Raw genomic sequence first — 22,093 nt, forward strand, 5'->3', positions numbered from 1 at the left:
CTCTGATTCCTCACCGAGTGTTGCGACAACACCGTTGGCACCATCAACAACTCAGCAGGAAGTCTCAAGTGGAACAGCAAATGAGGAACATCACCTGTAGTCGCAGAAGCGACGACAACAGCCACCACTTCTCAGACCAACGAGCAGCCTCGACATTCTATGACCACAAGGTCACGGAATAATATTGTCAAACCTGCAACCAAGTACAATCTCAACGTCAATCTTGAGTCCGACCCTCATTGGATACCGACTACTTGGCAACAAGCACTCAAACATCCAAAATGGCGCGCTGCGATGCTAGCTGAAATAAACTCTCAGCTTGACAATCGTACATGGGATCTGAAAGCTGTCACAGAGAACATGAACATTGTAGGTTGCCGGTGGATTTTCACGATCAAATACAAGCCAAATGGGGACATTGATCGTTACAAGATAAGGCTTGTGGCTAAAGGTTACAATCAGCAACCTGGGATAGACTTCACTGAAACCTACAGCCCTGTTATAAAGTCGACAACCATCCGTCTGGTTCTTGGCTTAGCCGTGAACAAGGACTGGCCGGTTCGACAAATCGATGTCAACACGGCATTCTTACAAGGCACCCTTAATGAAGAAGTTTTCATGTGTCAGCCTCCTGGTTTCATCGACTCTGACAGGCCGACTCATGTCTGTAAGCTCAGGAAGGCCATTTACGGTCTCAAACAAGCACCACGTGCTTGGTACTCTGAACTTCATCGCTATCTCATCTCCTCCGGGTTTCGAAACTCTCTTGCAGATACGTCCATGTTTGTATACAGACAAGGACAAGACTTTGTTTATGTGCTGGTCTACGTCGATGATATTCTGGTCACAGGTACCTCACCCCATCTCATACAGAGTGTGATTCAGAATCTGGCTCGCAAATTCTCGATTAAGGATATGGGAGACTTAAGTTACTTTCTTGGCGTTGAAGCTACAAGGACCAAGCATGGCTTACATCTCAAACAGAGGAAGTACATCACGGATCTTCTGACCAAAACGGATATGCTTCATGCCAAACCCGTCTCTACCCCAATGGCGTCATCTCCAAAGCTCTCTCTCCGGTCTGGTACTCCTTTAACAGAACCTCATGAGTACAGGAAGATTGTGGGTAGTTTACAATACTTTGCTCTCACAAGACCAGATATTTCCTACGCGGTGAACCGGCTGTCGCAATTCATGCACCAGCCAACGACGGATCACTGGCAAGCGGGCAAGAGAGTCCTACGCTATCTCTCAGGCACGCTACATCATGGTATTTTTCTCCGCAAGCAACACCAGCCGCATCTCCATGCCTTTTCCGACGCAGACTGGGCAGGAGACTCTGATGACTATGTCTCCACAAATGGCTACATCATTTATTTGGGAAGTCAACCTGTGTCTTGGACATCACGCAAACAGCAAGGGGTGGCCCGATCATCCACAGAAGCTGAATATAGAGCCGTTGCCAATGCCGCTGCAGAGTTGCTTTGGATTTGTTCACTCCTCACCGAACTCGGCGTCTCTATTCCATCAGCACCTACGGTTTACTGCGACAATGTTGGCGCGACATATCTCTGTGCGAATCCGGTCTTTCATTCAAGAATGAAACACATAGCAATTGATTTTCATTTTGTGCGGGGACAGGTTCAGAATGGCTTGCTCCGCGTCACTCATGTCTCCACGCATGATCAGTTGGCGGATGGACTCACCAAACCTCTTCCTCGGACGATGTTTCAGAACTTATGCAACAAGATTGGTGTTACTACAGTCCCACCATCTTGAGGGGGCGTGTTAGGCAATAAGTATATATCTAGAGGACCTCCTTGTAATTAGTATAGAATACTAAATACCCTACTTGTATAATGTATAAATACCTTCTACGGTTGTTAATAAAGAATCAATTCAGCCTCTAATCTTATAGAGCGTTGGGTTTGGAACTAACTGATACTCCCTCGTTGATGTTGCGTTGAGAGTAAACCAGTGGAATGATAAGTTGTCTTCTTCGAAACATAGATGGAGGATAGATCGTAGTCCTTGGAGCTCAGGAGAGTTGGGACAAGGGCCAAGCATCTCAAAACGATGTCGTCAGGCAATGCAGAAAGGGAATGTGGCGGAGGAGGATGGGTAGTGTGTCTTTTTGTTGGCTCTATGGCGTTGGAGTTTGACATTATTGCGGAAGTTTCATTCAACTCAAAATGTTCAGTCTTTTGCGTTAAGAACTTAAGATGATGGAATCGAACAAGCCCTAAACCGGCAAGATGTTTTGGGAATAAACAGCATGATGTTCACAGGTTCCCAAACCCGGCAGGCTTGTTGTAGCATTTTATGGTGAAAAGAAAAAACTGGGAAACTGTGAGAAGAAACGGCATGTTGTGCGAGTAAACAGCAAGATGTTCATTAGTTTCAAACACGACTGCAATCTCGTATAGACAGAGCATTTATAAGAAAACAATACTCCGTTGGTATCAGTTGTTGTGGGAGCTGTAGACAGCACCATTTAAGTTCACAGCACTCAATCAAAAGCAGTGCCAGTCCAGAGTAATTAAACGCCTAGAGTAAATTTATTAAAAAATAATGCCCCATTTAACCCAATATCTCTAGGAGAAGAGTAAGCTCTATAACCACTATACCAACGTCACATTACTGTTATTGGTGCCCCAAAATAGCATATAATATTTGGCGCCCCGAAGCCTATGATTCACGGACTTTAGCCCATGGCCATGCCTAATCAAAAGTAATCAAGCTTTATCACTTTTTTTATGTTCAAAGCAAAAACAATTTATAATAAATTCACAGTTTTTCTTTAAAATCATGTTATTATAATTGTTGTAGAGAGACAAATATCTATAACTCAAATCCAATGATTTTTAAGAATTAAAAATCTAAAGCCAAAGCAAAAATAATCACAGCTATAGTTCTACACCAAAAAAATGAAAGCACATCACTTATCAATTATACTCTATATTAAGTTGTGACAACAGTTTGTCTTGGCTAAAAATATACTTTTTGACATTAAAAAATATACTTTTAAACCTTAATTTCACAAATGCTAAAAGAATCATCGTTAATCAAAAAAATATGTAGAAATTGCCCCGGATCTGGTTTTTATAAAATTAATATAATACTAGCCTTTGACCCGCGCGTCCGCGCGGATGTATATTTTTCATAAAAGTTATAGTTTATATATATTAAATAATATATAATACATTTTCTATATTACATATTTGCAGTGTTTTGAAACCCGACCGGTCGGACCGGTCAGACTCACTCGTTCCTAAAACCGATTCCGAGTATTTTTAAATGAGACCGGAAATATTAATATTTTTATTAGAGAAAATGTGTTATCTGAACAGAAAATATATTTGATTGTTCTGGTTTGAAATGGTTATACTTGCATTTAATGAAATTAAACGTACTAATAATGTTATATTATATATGTTCACTATAGAAGAAGGCCAAAATTGTAATCTCCCTTTTTTTTGTTTTGATTAAGCCTACGAAGGCAATATTGTACATAGATTGGAGCCCAATAGCTCAAAATCAAATTAAAAATAAGCCGAATGGACCAAAATGAATTTGTAAGTGAAATAAACTAAACCATTTAAATTTTGGACCGACATGTCAAGAATCTCGTGATTAGTGGTCCACCTCTTCGACTTTTCTCCGTCGCACTTCATCACCGGACGGAAGAAACCATCGTCGCGTATCGTTATCTTGGCCATGCTTTCTAAATTTCTTCAACATCCTCTATCGATCTACACCAAAACCTTAAACATAAATCATTGTAAATATTCACTACTAAAGAGAATTTTACTCCCAACTAAACAATTAAAATGGCCCAATGACCCACAGTAATCAAGATGACGGGAAGCTTGAGTGAAGGTGATTTTACTCCCTCGTAAGAAAAACTTCGACTGATTAAATTAAACACCGCTCATAATAGATTGGCATAGAGACTTAGAATTCTGTTTCAAATCGGATTTTTTTTTATCAAACATAACAAAAGAACAATCAAACCGAACAAAAGAAACTCTGAGAAAGAAACCAGACAAAAAAAAAAACAGAACAAAACATTAATCGGAAATGAAATCCGATGAAAGAAAAAAAGAACAGACTTTTCATCGAGGAGAGGAGAGATGCCATGAAATCCGGTTTATCATCATTCTGTGTTAACGGTTAAGCGTAAATTTGGTTATATCAGTAATTGACCAAAAGGCTATTAATGATCAATGGCATAAGATGGTAATTCTTGAGAAAAAATCAGGGTTATTTCAAAATTGTACTTCAGTTTTAATAGTTTAGATGAGATAATTCAGTTCCAACTACATGATGCATTTGGCAAAAAGAATGATCTTGACCAATAAAGATTATGCTTTTTCTCCATGTGTGTAGTCATCAATTATGTGAAAGATCAATATATATTTGTACTAACTTGAATAATGGAAGATGATGTGTGATATAATTACGATGGAAAAGTCATTTTGCATGAAATTTCTATACCCTTTTAATTTGAATTATTCCACAAAGTGAGTTGGTCGTCCTCTCACTTGTAATATTTTTTTAGTTAATGATCTATAAGATCTAAGATTAGTACAGGAGAGAACATATCTTTTGTCTCCTAAACCTCCTTTACTATCATCATTATCATCAAAAACCCTATTTTATACCATTTCACAGCGAAGACAAGCAGATATTTTGATATAAAGAAGGGGAGACACCTCAGACAAGAGGATATCAGAGAAGAAGATGTATCAAGATCAACAACACCCCGTTGGTGCTCCTCCTCCTCAAGGTAATTCCCCTTGTTACAATTCTCTTCTTATCTTTTTTTATTTTTGCTTCTTAAATTCTAATGTTGTGGTTGTTATGCATATAGGGTATCCTCCAAAGGAAGGATATCCACCACCGGGATATCCTCCGGCAGGTTATCCTCCACCACCTCAGGGATACGGTCAGGCATATCCAGCACAAGGGTATCTTCCACCGCAATATCCTCAAGGTCCTCCGCCGCAGTATCCTTATCAGGGTCCTCCACCCCAATATGGTCAGGCTCCACAAAAGAAGAAGAAAGACTCGGGATTTGTAGAAGGATGGTGCGTTGACTCTCTCTCTCTTTTTGTTTATATAATATGGCTTTGCAACCGAATTTGGTCACTATCACTTTTTGTACACCATTCATAAACTTTGGTCAGAAACGTGGACCGTTTAATTTTCATGACGAAATAGAACGGTCCAGTTCGTAAACGATCTGATTCGCTCGTCTAGTGCAACCATGTAAAGTAAATATGTTTGCTAGCGAATGTAACTTATATGTATGTGTGTGTTACAGTTTGGCTATGCTCTGCTGTTGCTTTCTGTTGGAAGCTTGCTTCTGATTGAAGATTGAGATGATATTGACCCGTTGACCGTCTACAGGATGCCATCGTATTATATGAAACAAGAACTATAATTGTTAGGTGTTCAAAAGCAAAAAGAAAAAGAATTATAGTTGTTTAAAAAGGACGTCTTTGATCAAACATCTAGACATCTTCTCGTATGTGTGTGTATATGTGCGTTCGCGTTTTGTGTTTGTTCAAGTTTTTTATTTTTATTTATTTCTGGTTTTGAACTTGAATTTTCCTGAAGTTCTTGTTTTGTTTTGTTTTTTGCTAATTTTTTTTTAAAATTACCAAAATATTCTGGACCAAAGTTCATAATTTCTCAGATCCAAAACCAAAATATGTATTTTTAAGTATCAATAATCTTATGAATTTTAAGTTTTGTTTGGTGTTTTTCAACAATTTTAAATGTTTCTAACTATTATTAAATGTTAGTGTTCATCTTTTGTATATGTAAAGTGAACTCACTTTTGTATAAATACATTCATTTTTCAGTAGAGGAAAATAAAATACGGTCAACTCCAATGAGGTTTCAAAAGAGGAAACATCTATTAAAACCCTAAACTTTCAAATTAAATTAAAAAAAACCTCCATTTAGTGTTTAAGCCAAAAAAATTATTCAACTTTTAAATATTGAATGTGTTAACTATCATATTTTGTTGACTCGATAATTAAAAAAACTCAAACTGTTAAACTCGATTAAAAAACTAAATGTCTGTTAACTCTTTAACGATGTCGTTTCGAAAACTGATTAAAAACGTAATCATACAGTTTTGTTTCTGATGAAATATTAAATTTATTGATCATCTAGAAAAAAAAAATGTTTACGTACATCCAAAGAATACTGAGAAATAAAGCTAGAAACTGCCTCCTAACTATGCTCAGTATGAGCTCCTAACCAACACTGGAGTAGACTCTGCAACTTCGGCTTCTCTGCATATCTAGTAGACATGATTCTTTCCTTATAGTTTTGTCAATGATCCTTACAAGCTGACCCTCTGGCCGGGATTACTGAGAGTGTCTTTTCTCATTCCTCTCACGCCATATGTCATATATTGAAATTTGGAATGACAGTCCCAAGAGTATAGCAATTCACAAGCCATGGTAGCCTGTCAAAAATGTCTGAACATTCATCCAATCCAGAGATGGAGCGGGCTGCAGTAGCATGCCTAATACTTGTAACCAAAGAGTATAGATATAGGGGCACACAAATAAATAGATGATCTCTAGTCTTTTCTTGCTCGCCACAAAATAGACAACCCTGAATCTGACCCCAGGCACGCATTTTAACTCCCGTAGATAACCTATCTTTAACTGCTAACCAGGTGATAAACGCAAACTGTGGTATACCTTGCTTAAACCAAATTAGCTCGTGCCAAGGAACTAGTTGACGCCTAACCCGAATCATATCCCAAGTTGAAAATGCTGAAAACTCTCGACCATAATCATCATCATTATAATCATCCCTTCTCTCTCGCGAATCGAGAAATCTCAAATTGAAAACCCTAAAATCTCTATACTATATTGGGATTTTCTGGGTTTCCCGTGAGGCCATGAGATTAGGGATTAAGTGCTTACTATCTATGCAAAACGACGTCCTATAATTAAGTTTTTAATCAGTTTTTAAAATGACGTTGTTAGAGTTTTAACATACGTTTAGTTTTTAATGAGTTTAACAGATGACTATCCGAATTTCTTAAATGGCTGAGTCAAAAAAATATAAGAGTTAAAACGTCCAATTAAAATTTGAGGAATTTTTTAGCTCAAACACAAATTGGAAGTTTTTTTAAAAATTTGAAAGTTCATGGTTTTAATGACTATTTTCTCGATTCCAAAACATCAAATTTAGTTGATAATTAATTTTCAATATGATTAAATTTTTTATCATTTCACCAAATTTGGTATTTTTTAATAGTGTTATATAAATATGGTTAACACTATTCATAACACTAAACATCAAAACAATTATTTTACTATGTTTTATTTAATAATATAGTTATACGAATATTATTTATTAATTTAATTATTTTTTGTCAACAACTGACTTGTATAAAACCATGGTTGAATAAACATAGAAAATATTTAAAACAAATATAACATTGAGAACATAAAACTACAGTATTTTAACCACTAAACATAAAATATAAATAAAATAATAATTAGTAATTACAAAAGATTAAAAGAACTAAATTATTTAAGAGAAAAAATATACATAATATTGATTTTGGTGTGAAGTTTGGTGTTATACTAAGAAATTAAAACTAAAATAGAATTTGGTCAAAATCATATAACCCGAACCAAACCATGTCCGATAAAAATGGTATGGGTCTTGCTAAGAAACCGATTGGATCTTTAAATTTGCTGGCGTTCGGATCGGTATAGTATATTTTTGAAACCGGCCCGAACGAATATATACATAACCAGTGTTCGTATTTCCTTCAAATCTTAATTTTTTTCTCATAAATCGATTCAAGCACTAAATCTCCACAAACAGTGATATTCTCTTCACATATCCTTCCATAAACCTTATTCTCAGATATTCACTCTGATTTCACTTTATCCATTCGGCAATTTTATATACCCAAAACTCTAAAGACAAACTCTTATATAGTTTATTTGATTCCCTCCAAATGGAAACTCAAAATCATTGTTTCCAATCTTCTCCTCCTTCAGAGACTTCAAGGATCATTCACAAGTTTCCATATTTCTTTTATGTACTCGATATGTACACAATCATGAAGAAATTAATCCTTTTTTGCTTCGTGTTTATCGGGTTAGATTGGTTAGACAATGATTTTGAAATTTCTTCTTGCATATATTCTTTTTTTTGTGTATATTTTTGTTGTTAGAACAAGTTTTACAAATTTATTTTGAAAATTGTATATGATTTGTTGTTAGATCCTTATTTTATGTACTAATGTTTGTTCTTTTTTTTTTGTTAACATAGTATTTTTGTATGTGAGTCTAGGTAGAGTGGAAGGTTTGTCAGACGCCCGTTTTTCGCTTCATAACCGGAATCAGAATCGAAAGCTTGTGGAAGCTTCCGGAATCTCACTTCTAATATGATTCCAAAATGTCTTTTTAAGAACATGTTGGAAGTTTAAGCTTCTGTTTAGGAATAACACTTCCATTTTAAAAAAAAATCAGTGTCATGAGTAAGTTCAAAATATAAAATATTTTATATAAATTTCAAAATAAATAGTATTAATATAGAGAAAATACAAAATATACAAATATCAAAACTAATACTATAAATTATCTTTGTGCGTAATAATTTGTATAAGAGATTTTACATCTATATTCATATATATCATGACAGATATTTATGAACTAATTAAAAGTAACTAATTTGGAAATATTTTTTTATCAGCTTAATCTGTCAGTGATTTTTATTTTGAATCATATAATTTTAGTCATAAGTTTAATAAAATCATTTTTATGTTATATCTATAAATATATTTTTGGATATACGTTTCCAACACGTATCCACTTCCTAACTTTTAAAAATATTTTGCTTCTACGCTTCCATACGATTCCACTTCTACGTACCCGCTTCCGACTTTATGTAACAAATTTGGTGTTTTTTGAATAGTGCTATATAAAGATGGTTAAAACTATTCATAACACTAAACATCAAAAAAAATATTTTTCTATATTTAATAATATAGTTATACGGATATTATATATTAATTTAATTATTTTTTGTAAACAACAGACTAGCTCGTATAAAACCAAAGTTGAATAAACATAGAAAATATTTAAAGCAAATATAACATTGAGAACATAAAACTACAGTATTTTAACCACTAAACATAAAATATTTCAAAATAAATTTCAAAATTAAAATATTTACGTATTTTATATAGTATATTTAAAATGTAAAACGATATATATATTTTATAGTTTAATTAATGAAATATAGTATATAGTTTAATTTAAAATGATATATATATATATATAATTAATTAAATAATTAATTAAATTAGACTTTTTACTTATATGATTTTGAAATCATTTGTATTTTTTCATAACAAAAGTCTTAAACCATAGATCATAAAATTTGAATGTAGCACTATTAACAGTTTTATTAATTTATAGTCTTTTATAAAAATTTAAAATATAACATATACCGAAAATCCTAAATTTTTTATATGGTAATGTGGTTTTTTAATTTATTTTAATAATTTACTAAATATTTTTCCAAACAACACAATACTTAATCTTGTATCCAAACAATATAAATATTAAATATTACCTTTTTAAGAAGTTTTTATTTATCTTATTTTAAACTATTCGGTCAATAAAATAATTGACTAAAATGCTAAAATAGTTTAAGAAAAATTGAAAATTGAAAAAAAAAAAGATACTACAAATTCATTTAATATGAAATCAATTAAATTTATATATTTTTTCATTTATATCAAATAAAACATGACAAAACCAAACAAATTATGGAGATTTTATTAAAAAATCATAAGGAAATGGGTTGAAATAATTGAAAAACAAAATTAAGTAATATTATATAATATCATGTTTATTATAAATAAAAAATAATATAATGATATATTTTCAAATACACTAAAATAAAAATATTAAAACATATTATTTCTAAGTTACATTTTGTTAAAAAAATATTTCCGTGCTTTTAAAGCGCGAATCAAAATGTAATAATTTTTTAAACCTGAACCGAACTCAAATAAACTCGAAACAAAATTTTAAAATACCCATTTTATTCTCCCAAAAACCAATATCCAAATTGACCCCAAATCAAACTCGATTTGACATCCAAAGGCCCATATCTAAAATTTGAGTTGCCTTGAGCATCTCCAAAAGACATTCTATAACTTCAAATATGAAGTTTTCTGTTCTCCAAAAAGGAATTTCAAAACTTCAAATTTGAAGTTGTGAGGAGTGAAACTCTATATTTAAAGTTTTACTATTCAAAACTTCAAATTTGAAGTTTCATATTTTTATTTGCATTTTGGTCCTTACAATTACACATCACATTTATGTTTAAGTTATGTTTACAAAATTTAAGTTTATACATAAAATTAAATTAAACATTAAAATAAGATTTAAAATATTTAAAACTAGATTTAGATAACAAAAATATACAAAAGAAACTTAACAACTTTTTTAAAAAAATAATTACATGAAGACATAACTATTACACAAATTTAAATATTACAACAACACTAATAGTCATGTAAGTTTGAACCGGAACCTTCAAAATTTCTAAATATTGTCCAATTTTGTTTGTGTAACTAAAGATGATGATGTCTTTTCGTACAATTTTTTGTTGTTTATATTGAATATATTCACGAGTATTAATATTATCGATAAAAGTTAGTCTCTTAGCAATATTTTCCCGCCCGAGACCAGCAAACAAAAATCAACACAATCTTTTCCCGGATCTCACGGTGGATTCTCTTATTGATGAAACATCAAGAACATGGAATTCACAGGTTATCAGGACTTTAGTGGACCCGAATGATGCGCAGATAATTGAGAGTATACAGTTAAGCCGGTTTCGGACAGCGGATCGGGATGGCTGGCATTTTACAATGAATGGGAGATATACAGTTAAATCAGGATATGAGGTGGAACGAGTGTATCCAGACAAAGTTAGGCCACCACCAGAGTATGGCCCATCTGTTTCTTTATTGAAAGCACAATGTTGGAAAGTGCGCTGTCCACCAAAGTTAAAACATTTTCTTTGGCAATTGGTTACAGGTTGCATAGCGGTAAAGAAAAATCTAAGGTCTCGAGGTATTCAAGGGGATACGATCTGTGCATGATGTGGAGCACCTGAGGAGTCCATCAATCATGTATTTTTTGAATGTCCTCCGGCAATCCAGGTTTGGGCATTGTCACGGATTCCGTCAAACCCAGATTTTTTTCCCCTGCAATCACTATTTGCAAATATGGATCATTTATTTTGGAGGGTGTCTCCACCAATGGAAGATAATCATTTTGCATGGATCCTATGGTATATATGGAAAGGAAGGAACAATAAGGTCTTTAGCAATTTGGATATTGATCCCCGTGATATCCTCAAGTTGGCGGAAACAGAATCGGCCCTCTGGGCTGAGGCGCAAATTAAAAATGAACAGGGATCTGATCAGACCCGATTGGTAGTGAATGCGACATTGCCCACTATCTCCGGTAGATGGTGTTTCACGGATGGTTCATGGAAGGAAAATGATCGGTTTTCGGGACAAGTATGGTGTAGTACTCTAGAAGGTTTTGACAGTTTGATGGGAGCAAGGAATACTAGAGCGGGTCAATCCCCACTGCACTCGGAGATAGAGGCGCTCATATGGGCAATGGAATGTATGAGGAACTTAAGACAATATAATGTTACTTTTGCGACAGATTTTTCTCAGTTGGTGAAGATGGTTTCTGAACCCGAAGAATGGCCCGCATTTGCAAGTTATTTGGAAGATATCAAGATCCTGCAAAGAAGTTTCCACAGCTCAGAGCTCATCCATATACGAAGGACGCTAAACACAAGGGCAGATAGTCTAGCACGCAGTGCAAGAAAGCAACCCTCGTTTGTAGTCCACATGGATGCGGAGCTACCAGTTTGGTTCACAGAGTCTATATGAGTCTGTTTGTTTGCTGACAAAAAAAAAATGTTTCTCTTTTACTTTCTGATTCTTATCTAATGTATTTACAAGTATTAATATCACTTGATTTTAACAATTTTTTATCTCTAATCTACAAATTAAAAATGAAGATAGTCATTTTTGCTTCAAAATGCACTAGTAGATCATCTATGCATTACGAAAATCACTTAATAGAATAATATGGTATTTTGATTGAAGTTTAATATTAATTAAGTTATTTTGTTTAAATTTTTATATGTTTATATATGTGCTAGTTATTTATAAAAGTTTTATGAATTCAAATTAGTTATGATAAATATAAGGACCATATTATAAAATACAAATAGTTTTAAAGTTGAGTTTGAAGTTTTGTTTTTGGAGAATAACACCTTTAAACTTCAAATATAGAATTTTAAAAATTTCAAAATAGAGTTTTTTTTTTGAGATGCTCTAAACAACTTGTTTTGTTGTATCATAGCTCTCGCCAAATGTAAGAAGAGAAGAGTGGCTAACATTCATATTACTCATATGGAAAATCATTACAAAATACAATAAATACAAAGACAGTAAGCTTATATATCAATTTAAATAATTTCGTATTTCCATAAAATATAATTCACGTTAGGATCCTCTTTAACTAATCTAAAAAGTTAATTAAAGAAGAACATCGTCTGTATTAATAGATGTAATTCATATGTCAATCAAGCAATTAGATCATGATAATCAAACTAATAGAGAAAATCCGCCCTGCCTAACATGCACCCGACCCGAATCTTTTGTATCACTTTGAGAGTCCTCTTTAGACAAAATTACAGAATATTTTCAATTTAGCTATCAAACTTATATAAATTAATCCTTACAGTTGTATTATCCAGAACATTTCATTTTCCATCTTCAATATTTTGTTCTTTGAATATCAGGATGTTCGGGGCCAAAGTTCGTAATCTCCTTGGTCCAAAACCACAACATGTAATATTAGTGTAACATCCCGATTCCTGGTATATGTGAAAATGGTTAAGAGAATTAATTTAGTTATCTATGTCATCAAAAGTGCACTTACTTTTTCGGGCACATATCCGTTTAGAACTTTAAAGTTAAGCGTACTTGAAATGAAATTGTGAAAGGATGGACGGCCTATCAGAAAGTAATTCGTGATATCGTGCGAGTAGTAAGGCCAAAGCACGGAGAAAAGTCATGTGGTAATTGCAGGATCAGTAAACAGGACTTTAGTGTCTCATGAAAGTTAACGTACGACTCATCGCATGGGATAGAGCCAACAAGCCGAGTGAACGGGCGTGGAAGATCTATTAGTTTCGTTACAGTTAGTTTCGTTACAACGGTCACTCAAACTGAGGACCTCTGACATAATGGTTAGAGTTCTTTTCAATTAAGCTAATGACCTCTTTGCCATCTTCAGTATTGATATATGCATTTAATCCATCCACTAGTTCCCACATGGCTTCCAAAATCGAATTCTTTGTCGCTCAGTTCCTCAAAATACCCATGTCCAGTAATTACAATGAACTATTGTGATTTTTTTTTCAAGCTTATATCCAACTTTATCCATTAGTATATTACAATGAACAAATGCATGATCCACATAAATTTGTTTTTGCTTTTTTCCCCAAAATGTCTTATATTAATTAGATTTAGATTTTTTTTTATACTATATATTATTTGTCTAAAATTTGTGTGTGAGACTTGGATTATTTCAAGAATCCTAAAACTCAAACAACTGATGAATATTACTACAAACTTTTTATAACCACTGAATCACTAAAAATGGAATAAAATCTAACTTTGGTACTATTATATTGGTTATTTTTATAAAATTAATCTAAATTTTTAGTAAAAGTATTAAGATATTTAAAATTATATGATAATTAGATTTAGTGGCAACTATATAGATAAGAAGGTTCCAAATAAAAACCGACACAAAGCACTTAAAAACCCTAGAAACCTTCACAACTTCTGAAAGCCGCCGTTAGTTGAGATGACAACAAAACTACCTTTCCGCAACCTTTAAGAGTCGCCGACAGTTGACATATCATATTTTTTCTTCTGACAACAGATCTTTCGACAACAGATCTTCCGACAGCAGATCTTCCAACGCTCAATTCTCTAGGTAATCGGGTAAAAGATCTTCTACCATTTCGTAAAATTTTATCGACAGCAGATCTTCCAATGTTCGATTCGCTAAGTAAAAGGTCAAAAAATCTTCTCCTATTTCGTAAAATTTATCCTTTTTTTAATTGGTCAAAATTTGTTTAAACACAATCAAAGTTTGAAGCAAATTTGTAAAATGGAGAAACTGTGCACAAAAAAAAGTAAAATGGAGAAACTAAAAGGGTCCAGTCAAGCACCCAAAAATCCACAATTCATCGCATGTAAACTGAAATCCAAAACAAAGGTCCAAATGTATTTTATAATATTCATGTTATTTGATGAGGGTGTCTTCTTTTCATTTCTATGGATAGTTTTATCGTTTTACTCCCTTGTCATCCTTCTTCGTAATCTCTAGGATTTTCTGTTGAATATTTAATTCACTGATGCAATTAATCTATTATTGCTGTAGAGACATTAACAGTTTTCAATGTTTTTGTGGGTTTCTGGAGAATTTTAAAGTGAACAAAGTTGTGAAATGGGAGGCCGAAAGAAGATGTGGACACCGAAAGAAGTAACAGCTCTTAGAGATGGAGTACGTAAATACGGAAGTGGAAAGTGGAGTGGCATACTCTCAGACAGTAAGTATGGCCGAGCTTTGAAGGCTCGCTCAAACGTGGACCTCAAGGTAATAAAAAGGACAATAACCTTGAAGAGATAGGTTGAAACTTACATTTGTTTTGGGTCTGGAAACACTTGACAGGACAAATGGAGAAACCTAGGTGCAGGCACATTTGGATCTAGGAAGAAGAAAGTTCTTGCCATTGTGGCTGTGGCTAACGATAATGATGGAGAGCAAGAGATTGTTCCAGCATCTCCTGTTAATGATGATGATGAAGGACTCTTTGCAAGGTCTTGACGGGTTTTTTTTTCTTGTAATATATGAGATGTCTGATCAATGCTGCGGATGTTTTGCATCATGAAGCTTAGAGACTTACTTTAGTTTCTTTAAGATAGTTTAAAATATGTTTTCTTGTAGTGTGGATACATTTATATTGGAGGCTATTACCAGCTGGAAGAAACTTCTGCGTCCTAACAAGAAGTGGATCTTGCATCATGTTGAGGTACTCTTAAGCATTCTTTCTATGTTTATCCGTTGAGTCATTTATTCAAACCATGAAGAATTTAGGTGTGGCGGCTGTAAATTTTTTTCAGGAGAAAAACAGTATGCAACCGGGTAAGAAATGGCTTGTGGCTTCAAGACTTGAGCATTTGGTAAATGTTGGAACAATAATTAAGGTAATAAAAGGACACTTTGATCGAAAATTTTATTCTTATAAGATAACTTCTATGTTATTGTCTTTGATTGACAATATTAAATAAAATAATTTTTAGAGGGAAAAAAAAATCAATTTTTCTAATGAGTTAGTTAACTATGTTTGTCTTGCGTCTCTCAGAAAAATAACAGATACACGATATCTCCAACCTATGCGGCTGCAGAAGCAGAACAAAGCTCTCCTCAACTCTTATTGGAAGGTGTCGTGAATCATACTAAATCCCAAGAAGATGGAGAAGCATTTAAGATAAACGGCATGACAGAGGAAGAAGCTTCTTCAGCCGCTGCAATAGCGTTGGAGGAAGCAGAATTTGCAAGGGCAGAGGCTGAAGAAGCGGCTAGAGAGGCAGATAGAGCTGAAGAAGAAGCCGAAGCTATGCAGGATTATGCTAAGGCTGTGAAGGAAGTTTGGAAGAATTTGATGCGTAGCCAAACTTGGTAAGAATCTAGAAAATTATTTGTTACTTCTTCACAAACCGAATGAAAAAGGCGGTATCGACTAAGTATAACGTGTCTTCTTGTTCCTGTGCAGGTGCTGAAGCTACATAATGTCAAAGCTTGAATGTAACATTGTTATCTATACTATCTAAAACTTTTTCCCATTGCTATGTTTATCTGTTTTTGTAATAACTTTAGAGGTTTCTCGTAACCCATTTACAAACTGGTTTGAAGAGAAATAAGCAAAACCTTGGATTTGATGATACCCTGCTTATTTCTCTTTCTTTGAGTTTTGAATTTAAGGTTGAGCCAACTTTGTTTTTGTGTTATCAAAGATTGCAATGCTGATGAATAGAATGCAATCAACATCTGATATACAGAGACAAGACTTGATCAGACCAGTAGGAGAGACCAAGTCTTGTTTCATACTGAGAATTGTCTTCAACCATCATCATCATCAACAACAAAGCACACAAGACAGGAAGACTAAGATGATCAAGAAGAGAGAGAACATTTGTTCTTGGTGAAGTTTAATTCTTTAAATTTGAATGTTTTACGAGCCAATCAAGAGTCGAAGATCCTTTACACAATGGCAGCAACAGAGCGGCAATAACGTTCCCACATGCTGAGGAATCTTGGTTGAACGCCAAGATCCCATAATTTGATTGTAACATTTCCTTCTGCCACTTTCCTCATGTTAAAACCCACCTGAATCAATCTCATTATGTTATTACAAAAAGTGGGCTATTGATGTCTTTCTTAAAGATGAATTGTAACAAAAGGATGTAGTATACCGTTAGAGCATCTCCAATGATCTTCATTTTTTTTCTTCAAAATTTGAAGTTTTTCAAAAATAAAGTAACATGCTCAGCTCTCCAATGGTTTGCTTCATATTTTTCTTCAAAATGAAATATTCTAAGTATATTCTACCACCACTTTATAATTAATTATTAATAATACCGTATACTTTTTCAAATTTACTAATTTTACCCATCTGTTTTGTTTTAACATTAATTCGACTCAATTACTAGTTATTATAAATTAATAATTATTATATATAATACAATTATTACACATAAATAAATAAATAAAGGATTTTATAAAAAGCACTAAATACATATATGTCTTAAGTGATTAAAAATGTGTTTTAAAACAAATATTGAGCTTATTTTATTCTAAATTCTTTTAAATTGAACATAAAATTCTTAGAAATCAATAATTTCATATTCTTCATTATTAACATTCAATTAGATAAAAGGAATAGTGTACAATTTGAAATTAATTGGATGACATTAAAACTTTTAATTTGTTTAAGTAAAAAAAATAACAATAAATAAAAGTTAAGGATTAGTTTATAAATAAAAAAGTTCATCTTAAAAAAATGAAGAACCGAACAATATTTCTTCAAATTTAAAGAAATATTGTTCAATTCTTCAAAATTTGAAGAAATGAAGAAAAAAATGAAGTACCAATGGAATAAAAAATAACGAAGCAAAATTGGAAAATGAAGCACCATTGGAGATGCTCTTACCATAGAAACCATGTCTCACTACATCCACAAGTCTAAGCAAGAAGAAGATATTGGATCCCCAACAAAGCATCAAACTGGCTGTTAAGAGAATACAGACTTGAAAAGGATGAAGAAGTCTCTCACCTATGAAGCCAATTGAGAAAAGCTTTTCATAAACCTTAGTTGATGAAGGACTCAAAAAGCTGACAGAGATTTGGAAACAGATACAAAAATCAAATTTTCTACTGGTTTGAGTGTATAAGAGAGAGAAGCTTCTTCTCCTCCTACGTAGCTTTCTGATGATCCTCTTTCTCATAATTTGATTATTTATTATTTTAATTTTGGATTGAGACAGGAGATACAGTCAGTGACACAGAGATCAGATATTCGGAATAAAATGGACACTACAAGAAAACACGCGAAATCCGACGGCCATATTCGTCGAACTTTCGTCGGAATATGGCAATTCCGACAAAATTCCGACGAAAACGGTCAACTGGTCGAAAAAAGGTCGTCGGAAATTCGTCACAAATTCTGACGAAATTCCGATCTTTACCGATGGATAATATTCTGACGGATATCCGACAGCACGTTTCATCGGAAGGGTTTCGTCGGTAATTGGTCGGAATGTATTTCCGATAGAAGCTGTCGTCGGAAATATGTCCGACAAAATTCCGACGATAGTTTTACTCCGATATTCCGACGACACCAGAATCCGTCGGAATTTCTGGGAGCCAAATTCCGTCGGAGTCCGCAGGAAAACTCCGACGAGCAGTTTCGTCGGATATTTTCGACGGATCTCTTTCGTCGGAAATTTCCGACAGTGAACATTCGTCGGAAATTTCCGAGGAAACCTATTCGACGGACTTTTCCGACGATACTGCCCGTCGGAATTTTCCGACAGAATAAGTTTCGTCGGAATTTTTATTATTTTACTATTTCGAATAATTTTATTATTTTATTTTTAAATAAATGTGCAATTTAGAATTTTTTTAAAAAAATCAATAAAAACTGAAATTAAAGATAATCTTATTATACAAAAACGTTTTACATAAATAAAAAAACATTTTCATGTTTTTAAACAAAAAAAAAACTAAAATTCATTTGGGAACAAACGCTTCATCTTGTCAATGATCTCGTTGTTGGAAACTTGAATTTCGTCGGAATTTCGTATGAAATTCATCGGATTTCTAAAACTGTCAAATTTCTTCGTCAGAATTCTATCGGAATCCGAACGGTCAAAATATGTCCGTCGGAAATGCATCAGACTTCTAAAACGGTCAAATTTCTCCGTCGGAATTCTGTCGGAATCCGGACGGTCAAAATAGCCATCGGAATATTTTTGTCGGTAATTCGTCGGAGCTCCTAACGGTCAAAATATCCGCCGGAATTATGTTGGATATTTCCGACGACACAAGTTTCGTCGGTTTGGCATCGAAAATTTCCGACGACAAACCGACGAATACAAAAATATAGTTCGTCGGTTTCTTGTCGGAATTCCGTCAGAAGAAATCGACGAAAGTCTTGTCCATCGGTATAGCCGTCGGAATGTGGTGTGTTTTCTTGTAGTGGGATAATTCACCTAAACCTTTCGCGTTAAAGAAGCGTGTGATGAACATGTGCGCTTCATTGTTTTGATACTGGAGATCGGAAAGGGAACAACGCATGTCCTATACAAAAATCGGGACAACTCGTGAGCTAAATGGACTCTTTCTCATTGGCTTTAACCAGGGGTGGACATTTCGATTTATTTACGGGTTCGGTTTGGTTTGGGTTATTTGGGTCTAAGAAAACTTGAACCAAAGTCAACCCAATGGTTCGGTTCGTTTTAGTTTGGTTTGTGTTTGGTTCAGTTTAATTTGGTTTTGTCTGTATTTTTCAGTTCAACCGAGTTGATCTTTTAGTTTTTTTTTAGTTCAATTACAAAATATGATTTATAAAAACATAAACAAAACATCATTTGACTAATCATTATTTTCTTCATATTTAAACGTAAAACCAAATATCACCAATAAATATATAAAAAATATAATCCAATAATTTTATATTATTATCTTTAAACCTAATATAAATATCATAAAATATTTTTTTTATGAGATTTATATTTTTTATTTAATTTTTTAGTTATGTTTATTCTATTCATTTAAAATTAAAATGTATTAGATTATGTTAATTTTTTTAGGTTAAATGGTTAAATATATCAGATCTTAATATTATTAGGATATATAATTAATCTAATTAAAAAAATACTTTGGTTTTTCAGTTTGGTTCGGGTTAAAACCAAACCAAACCGACCTATTTGGGTTGTTAAAATCTTGAACCAAATGGGTTAAACATATACTTTGGTTTGGTTTAGATCGGTTGGGTTCAGTTGGATCGATTTGGTTTTTTTTTTTCTCACCCCTAGCTTTTAACCCTTGTTCAAAAATGCGCTCTCCGCATCCGATTACTCGCCGAGAAAACTTAATTCGGTCTCTCACCATGGCGATTTAGCCTGATTCGGTTGGTTAATCAGTCAAAAATAAAAAGTTCATCATTTTGTTGATTTCAAGTTCAAAATCATGATTTATAATACAGATATGATATACCTAAGTCGAAATGAACAAGATTAAAAAGAAAAAAATGAAGAAAACGCAAAAAAATGAAAAAAAAAGTCAGATGTGGAATACAGGTCGACTGTAAAATTTGCAGGTCTAACATTAAAGATGAGGGCACTCTGGTAATTTTATTCATTAGCCCTAGAGTTTACATTAAAACACCAAAACTCAGTCACTGGCTATCGAACCCAGCATACCATCTAATCTATTAAAACATGATACATATTTTATTTAACCCTGAATTTTCCTCAAAAATTACATTCTTATGCCACTGTCCTTAAAACACAACCGTTTTATTTATTGCTAATACTAATTCATGATATTACAAAACCGTTACTAAACCAAAGCATAACAAGCCCATCTAATTACAATTGCTACTAAAGTAAAAATATCGTTGTATACCATTAGTAAAACACAGACGTTTGGTTGATTTACTAAACCCTCAATCGTTTGATTTATTTAATAAACCCTTAAAATAAAATACCATTACTAAACCAGAACATTTGTACACCATCTAAATATAATACGTACTTTCCTTCGTATCATTTTATAACATTACTAAACAAAATCAAATTGTATTGTTTGTCTACGATCGATCGTTCATCTTTGTCTAATGAATCAAATGAGTCAATAGATACATTCCTATATACATATTAATAACTTTGCTTAACAATAGAATTCCATCGGTTTAATTTTCGTCTGCCGAATCAAAACCAGTATATGTATTATAAATTATGTAATTCAAAATTGAAAATTATCATTTATTATTTTCCTAACTGAAATTATCTTCCAAATCTTTTCCTATATCTAAGCAATCACCATAACCATTTTGATATCAATCAACTACCACAATATTCTTAGGGTCTGGCTGGTCCAAACGCAACGGTTGCGGTTTCTAACGGTTTTAAAAAATTTGTACAAATGTATCTGCAGTTAGAAATTGGTGCATTTGTGAAATACTTATGACTGATTAACTACCAATGAAGCAGCTGTTAAATAATAAATTAACAATATTTACATTTTTTATAATTATAAAAATATCAAAAATCATAATATTATAATAAATATAAAAATTATATTTAGAAGTTTATAGTTTTAAATTTTTAAAAATTATTAAAAATTATTAAAAATTACTAAAAAATTTAAAATTTATAATATTAATTAAATAAAATAGATATATTTTAGTATTTTTTATAATTCTAATTTAAAAATTTTATTGAATATTTTTATTTTTTGTATTTATATTGTTTGAAAAAATATTATCCTCCCGCAACCGCAAAGCTAGCTGGAACCAGCTTTTGAATTAATGAGGTTTAGAGCGGTTTGAAACGGTTTAGAGCGATTTGAATTATTGTTGCAAAACGTCAACAACCACTACCAACCGCAAAAGTTGTGTTTGCGGGTGATAGCGGGAAAACCAGTCATACTCTTATTTTGCTTCTAATCTTTCAAATCACATATAATATCTAACCATTAATGACATATATTCGCGTAATTACTTTAATTTAAAAAAAAAACTAAGAAATTTTGAAAAAAATCGAATAGTATATTTTTTTATCTTTTCATTAGTATTTATTATGACTGTTTAAAAACTATATATAATTATAACTTTAAAATATACTTTAAATCATAAAATTTTAGTATAATTTAATAAACCCACACAATATAAACTTAATACTCAAATATTTTACACTTTAATATTCACGTTACCAAGTAAAATGAAAATTTGTACCAAAACAAATACATCCCCATAGTTTAAAAATGGATACTGAACAAACTGAACAAAATACACCAATCCCAAAACTCTATAAACTATGAACAAGTAACATGAATGCTTAACATATAATCATTTTGAAGATACATCTGCGCGGGTGCGCGGATCCAAAATCTAGTAGTGTATTAAACATAGACACTCACCACTAGACCACGTTAGAATAGTGATTTACCTAAACAAATCAATTATTATAGCCAAAATTAATCGACGATTAAATTATGATTAATCTCCGATTTTTTCATTAGGCGCTAGGCCCAACCCGACCGTACGCGTAGCGCCTAGCGAGTTTCGGAACAAGGGCTTTAACTAATTGACCCACTAGTAATGGCCCGACCCAGATAATAATTAAAAA

General features: G+C 32.9%; 2 protein-coding genes and 1 long non-coding RNA gene across 6 annotated transcripts; 2 read left to right on the top strand and 1 right to left on the bottom strand.

Annotated features, from left to right (window-relative positions):
* The first annotated feature begins 4,124 nt into the window (after nt 1-4,124).
* Nucleotides 4,125-9,598, top strand: LOC103840907 (cysteine-rich and transmembrane domain-containing protein WIH1). The gene is made up of 4 exons (XM_009117421.3): nt 4,125-4,789; nt 4,874-5,090; nt 5,327-9,240; nt 9,298-9,598. Exons 1-3 carry the CDS (start codon nt 4,744-4,746, stop codon nt 5,370-5,372), a joined length of 309 nt encoding a protein of 102 aa, XP_009115669.1. The 5' UTR covers nt 4,125-4,743; the 3' UTR covers nt 5,373-9,240; nt 9,298-9,598.
* Nucleotides 9,599-12,253: 2,655 nt separating this feature from the next.
* LOC103840909 (telomere repeat-binding factor 3) lies at nt 12,254-17,245 on the top strand. Of its 4 annotated transcripts, none has more exons than XM_009117423.2 (7): nt 12,254-14,116; nt 14,599-14,774; nt 14,850-14,998; nt 15,126-15,210; nt 15,302-15,385; nt 15,544-15,860; nt 15,955-17,245. In XM_009117423.2, exons 2-7 carry the CDS (start codon nt 14,625-14,627, stop codon nt 15,959-15,961), a joined length of 792 nt encoding a protein of 263 aa, XP_009115671.1. In that variant the 5' UTR covers nt 12,254-14,116; nt 14,599-14,624; the 3' UTR covers nt 15,962-17,245. The 4 variants fall into 4 exon arrangements, with proteins under 4 accessions (XP_009115671.1, XP_009115674.1, XP_009115670.1 ...); XM_009117426.2 differs by having other exon boundaries at nt 14,609-14,774; XM_009117422.2 differs by having other exon boundaries at nt 12,254-14,108.
* Nucleotides 15,977-21,860, bottom strand: LOC103840908. Its single transcript, XR_004451910.1, has 2 exons — nt 16,655-21,860; nt 15,977-16,568 (listed from the first exon to the last, which is right to left on the bottom strand). It is a non-coding gene; the product is annotated as an uncharacterized LOC103840908 (long non-coding RNA).
* Nucleotides 21,861-22,093: the final 233 nt, after the last annotated feature.

Source organism: Brassica rapa, chromosome A09 (assembly GCF_000309985.2).
Source record: "Brassica rapa cultivar Chiifu-401-42 chromosome A09, CAAS_Brap_v3.01, whole genome shotgun sequence".
NCBI lineage: Eukaryota > Viridiplantae > Streptophyta > Magnoliopsida > Brassicales > Brassicaceae > Brassica > Brassica rapa.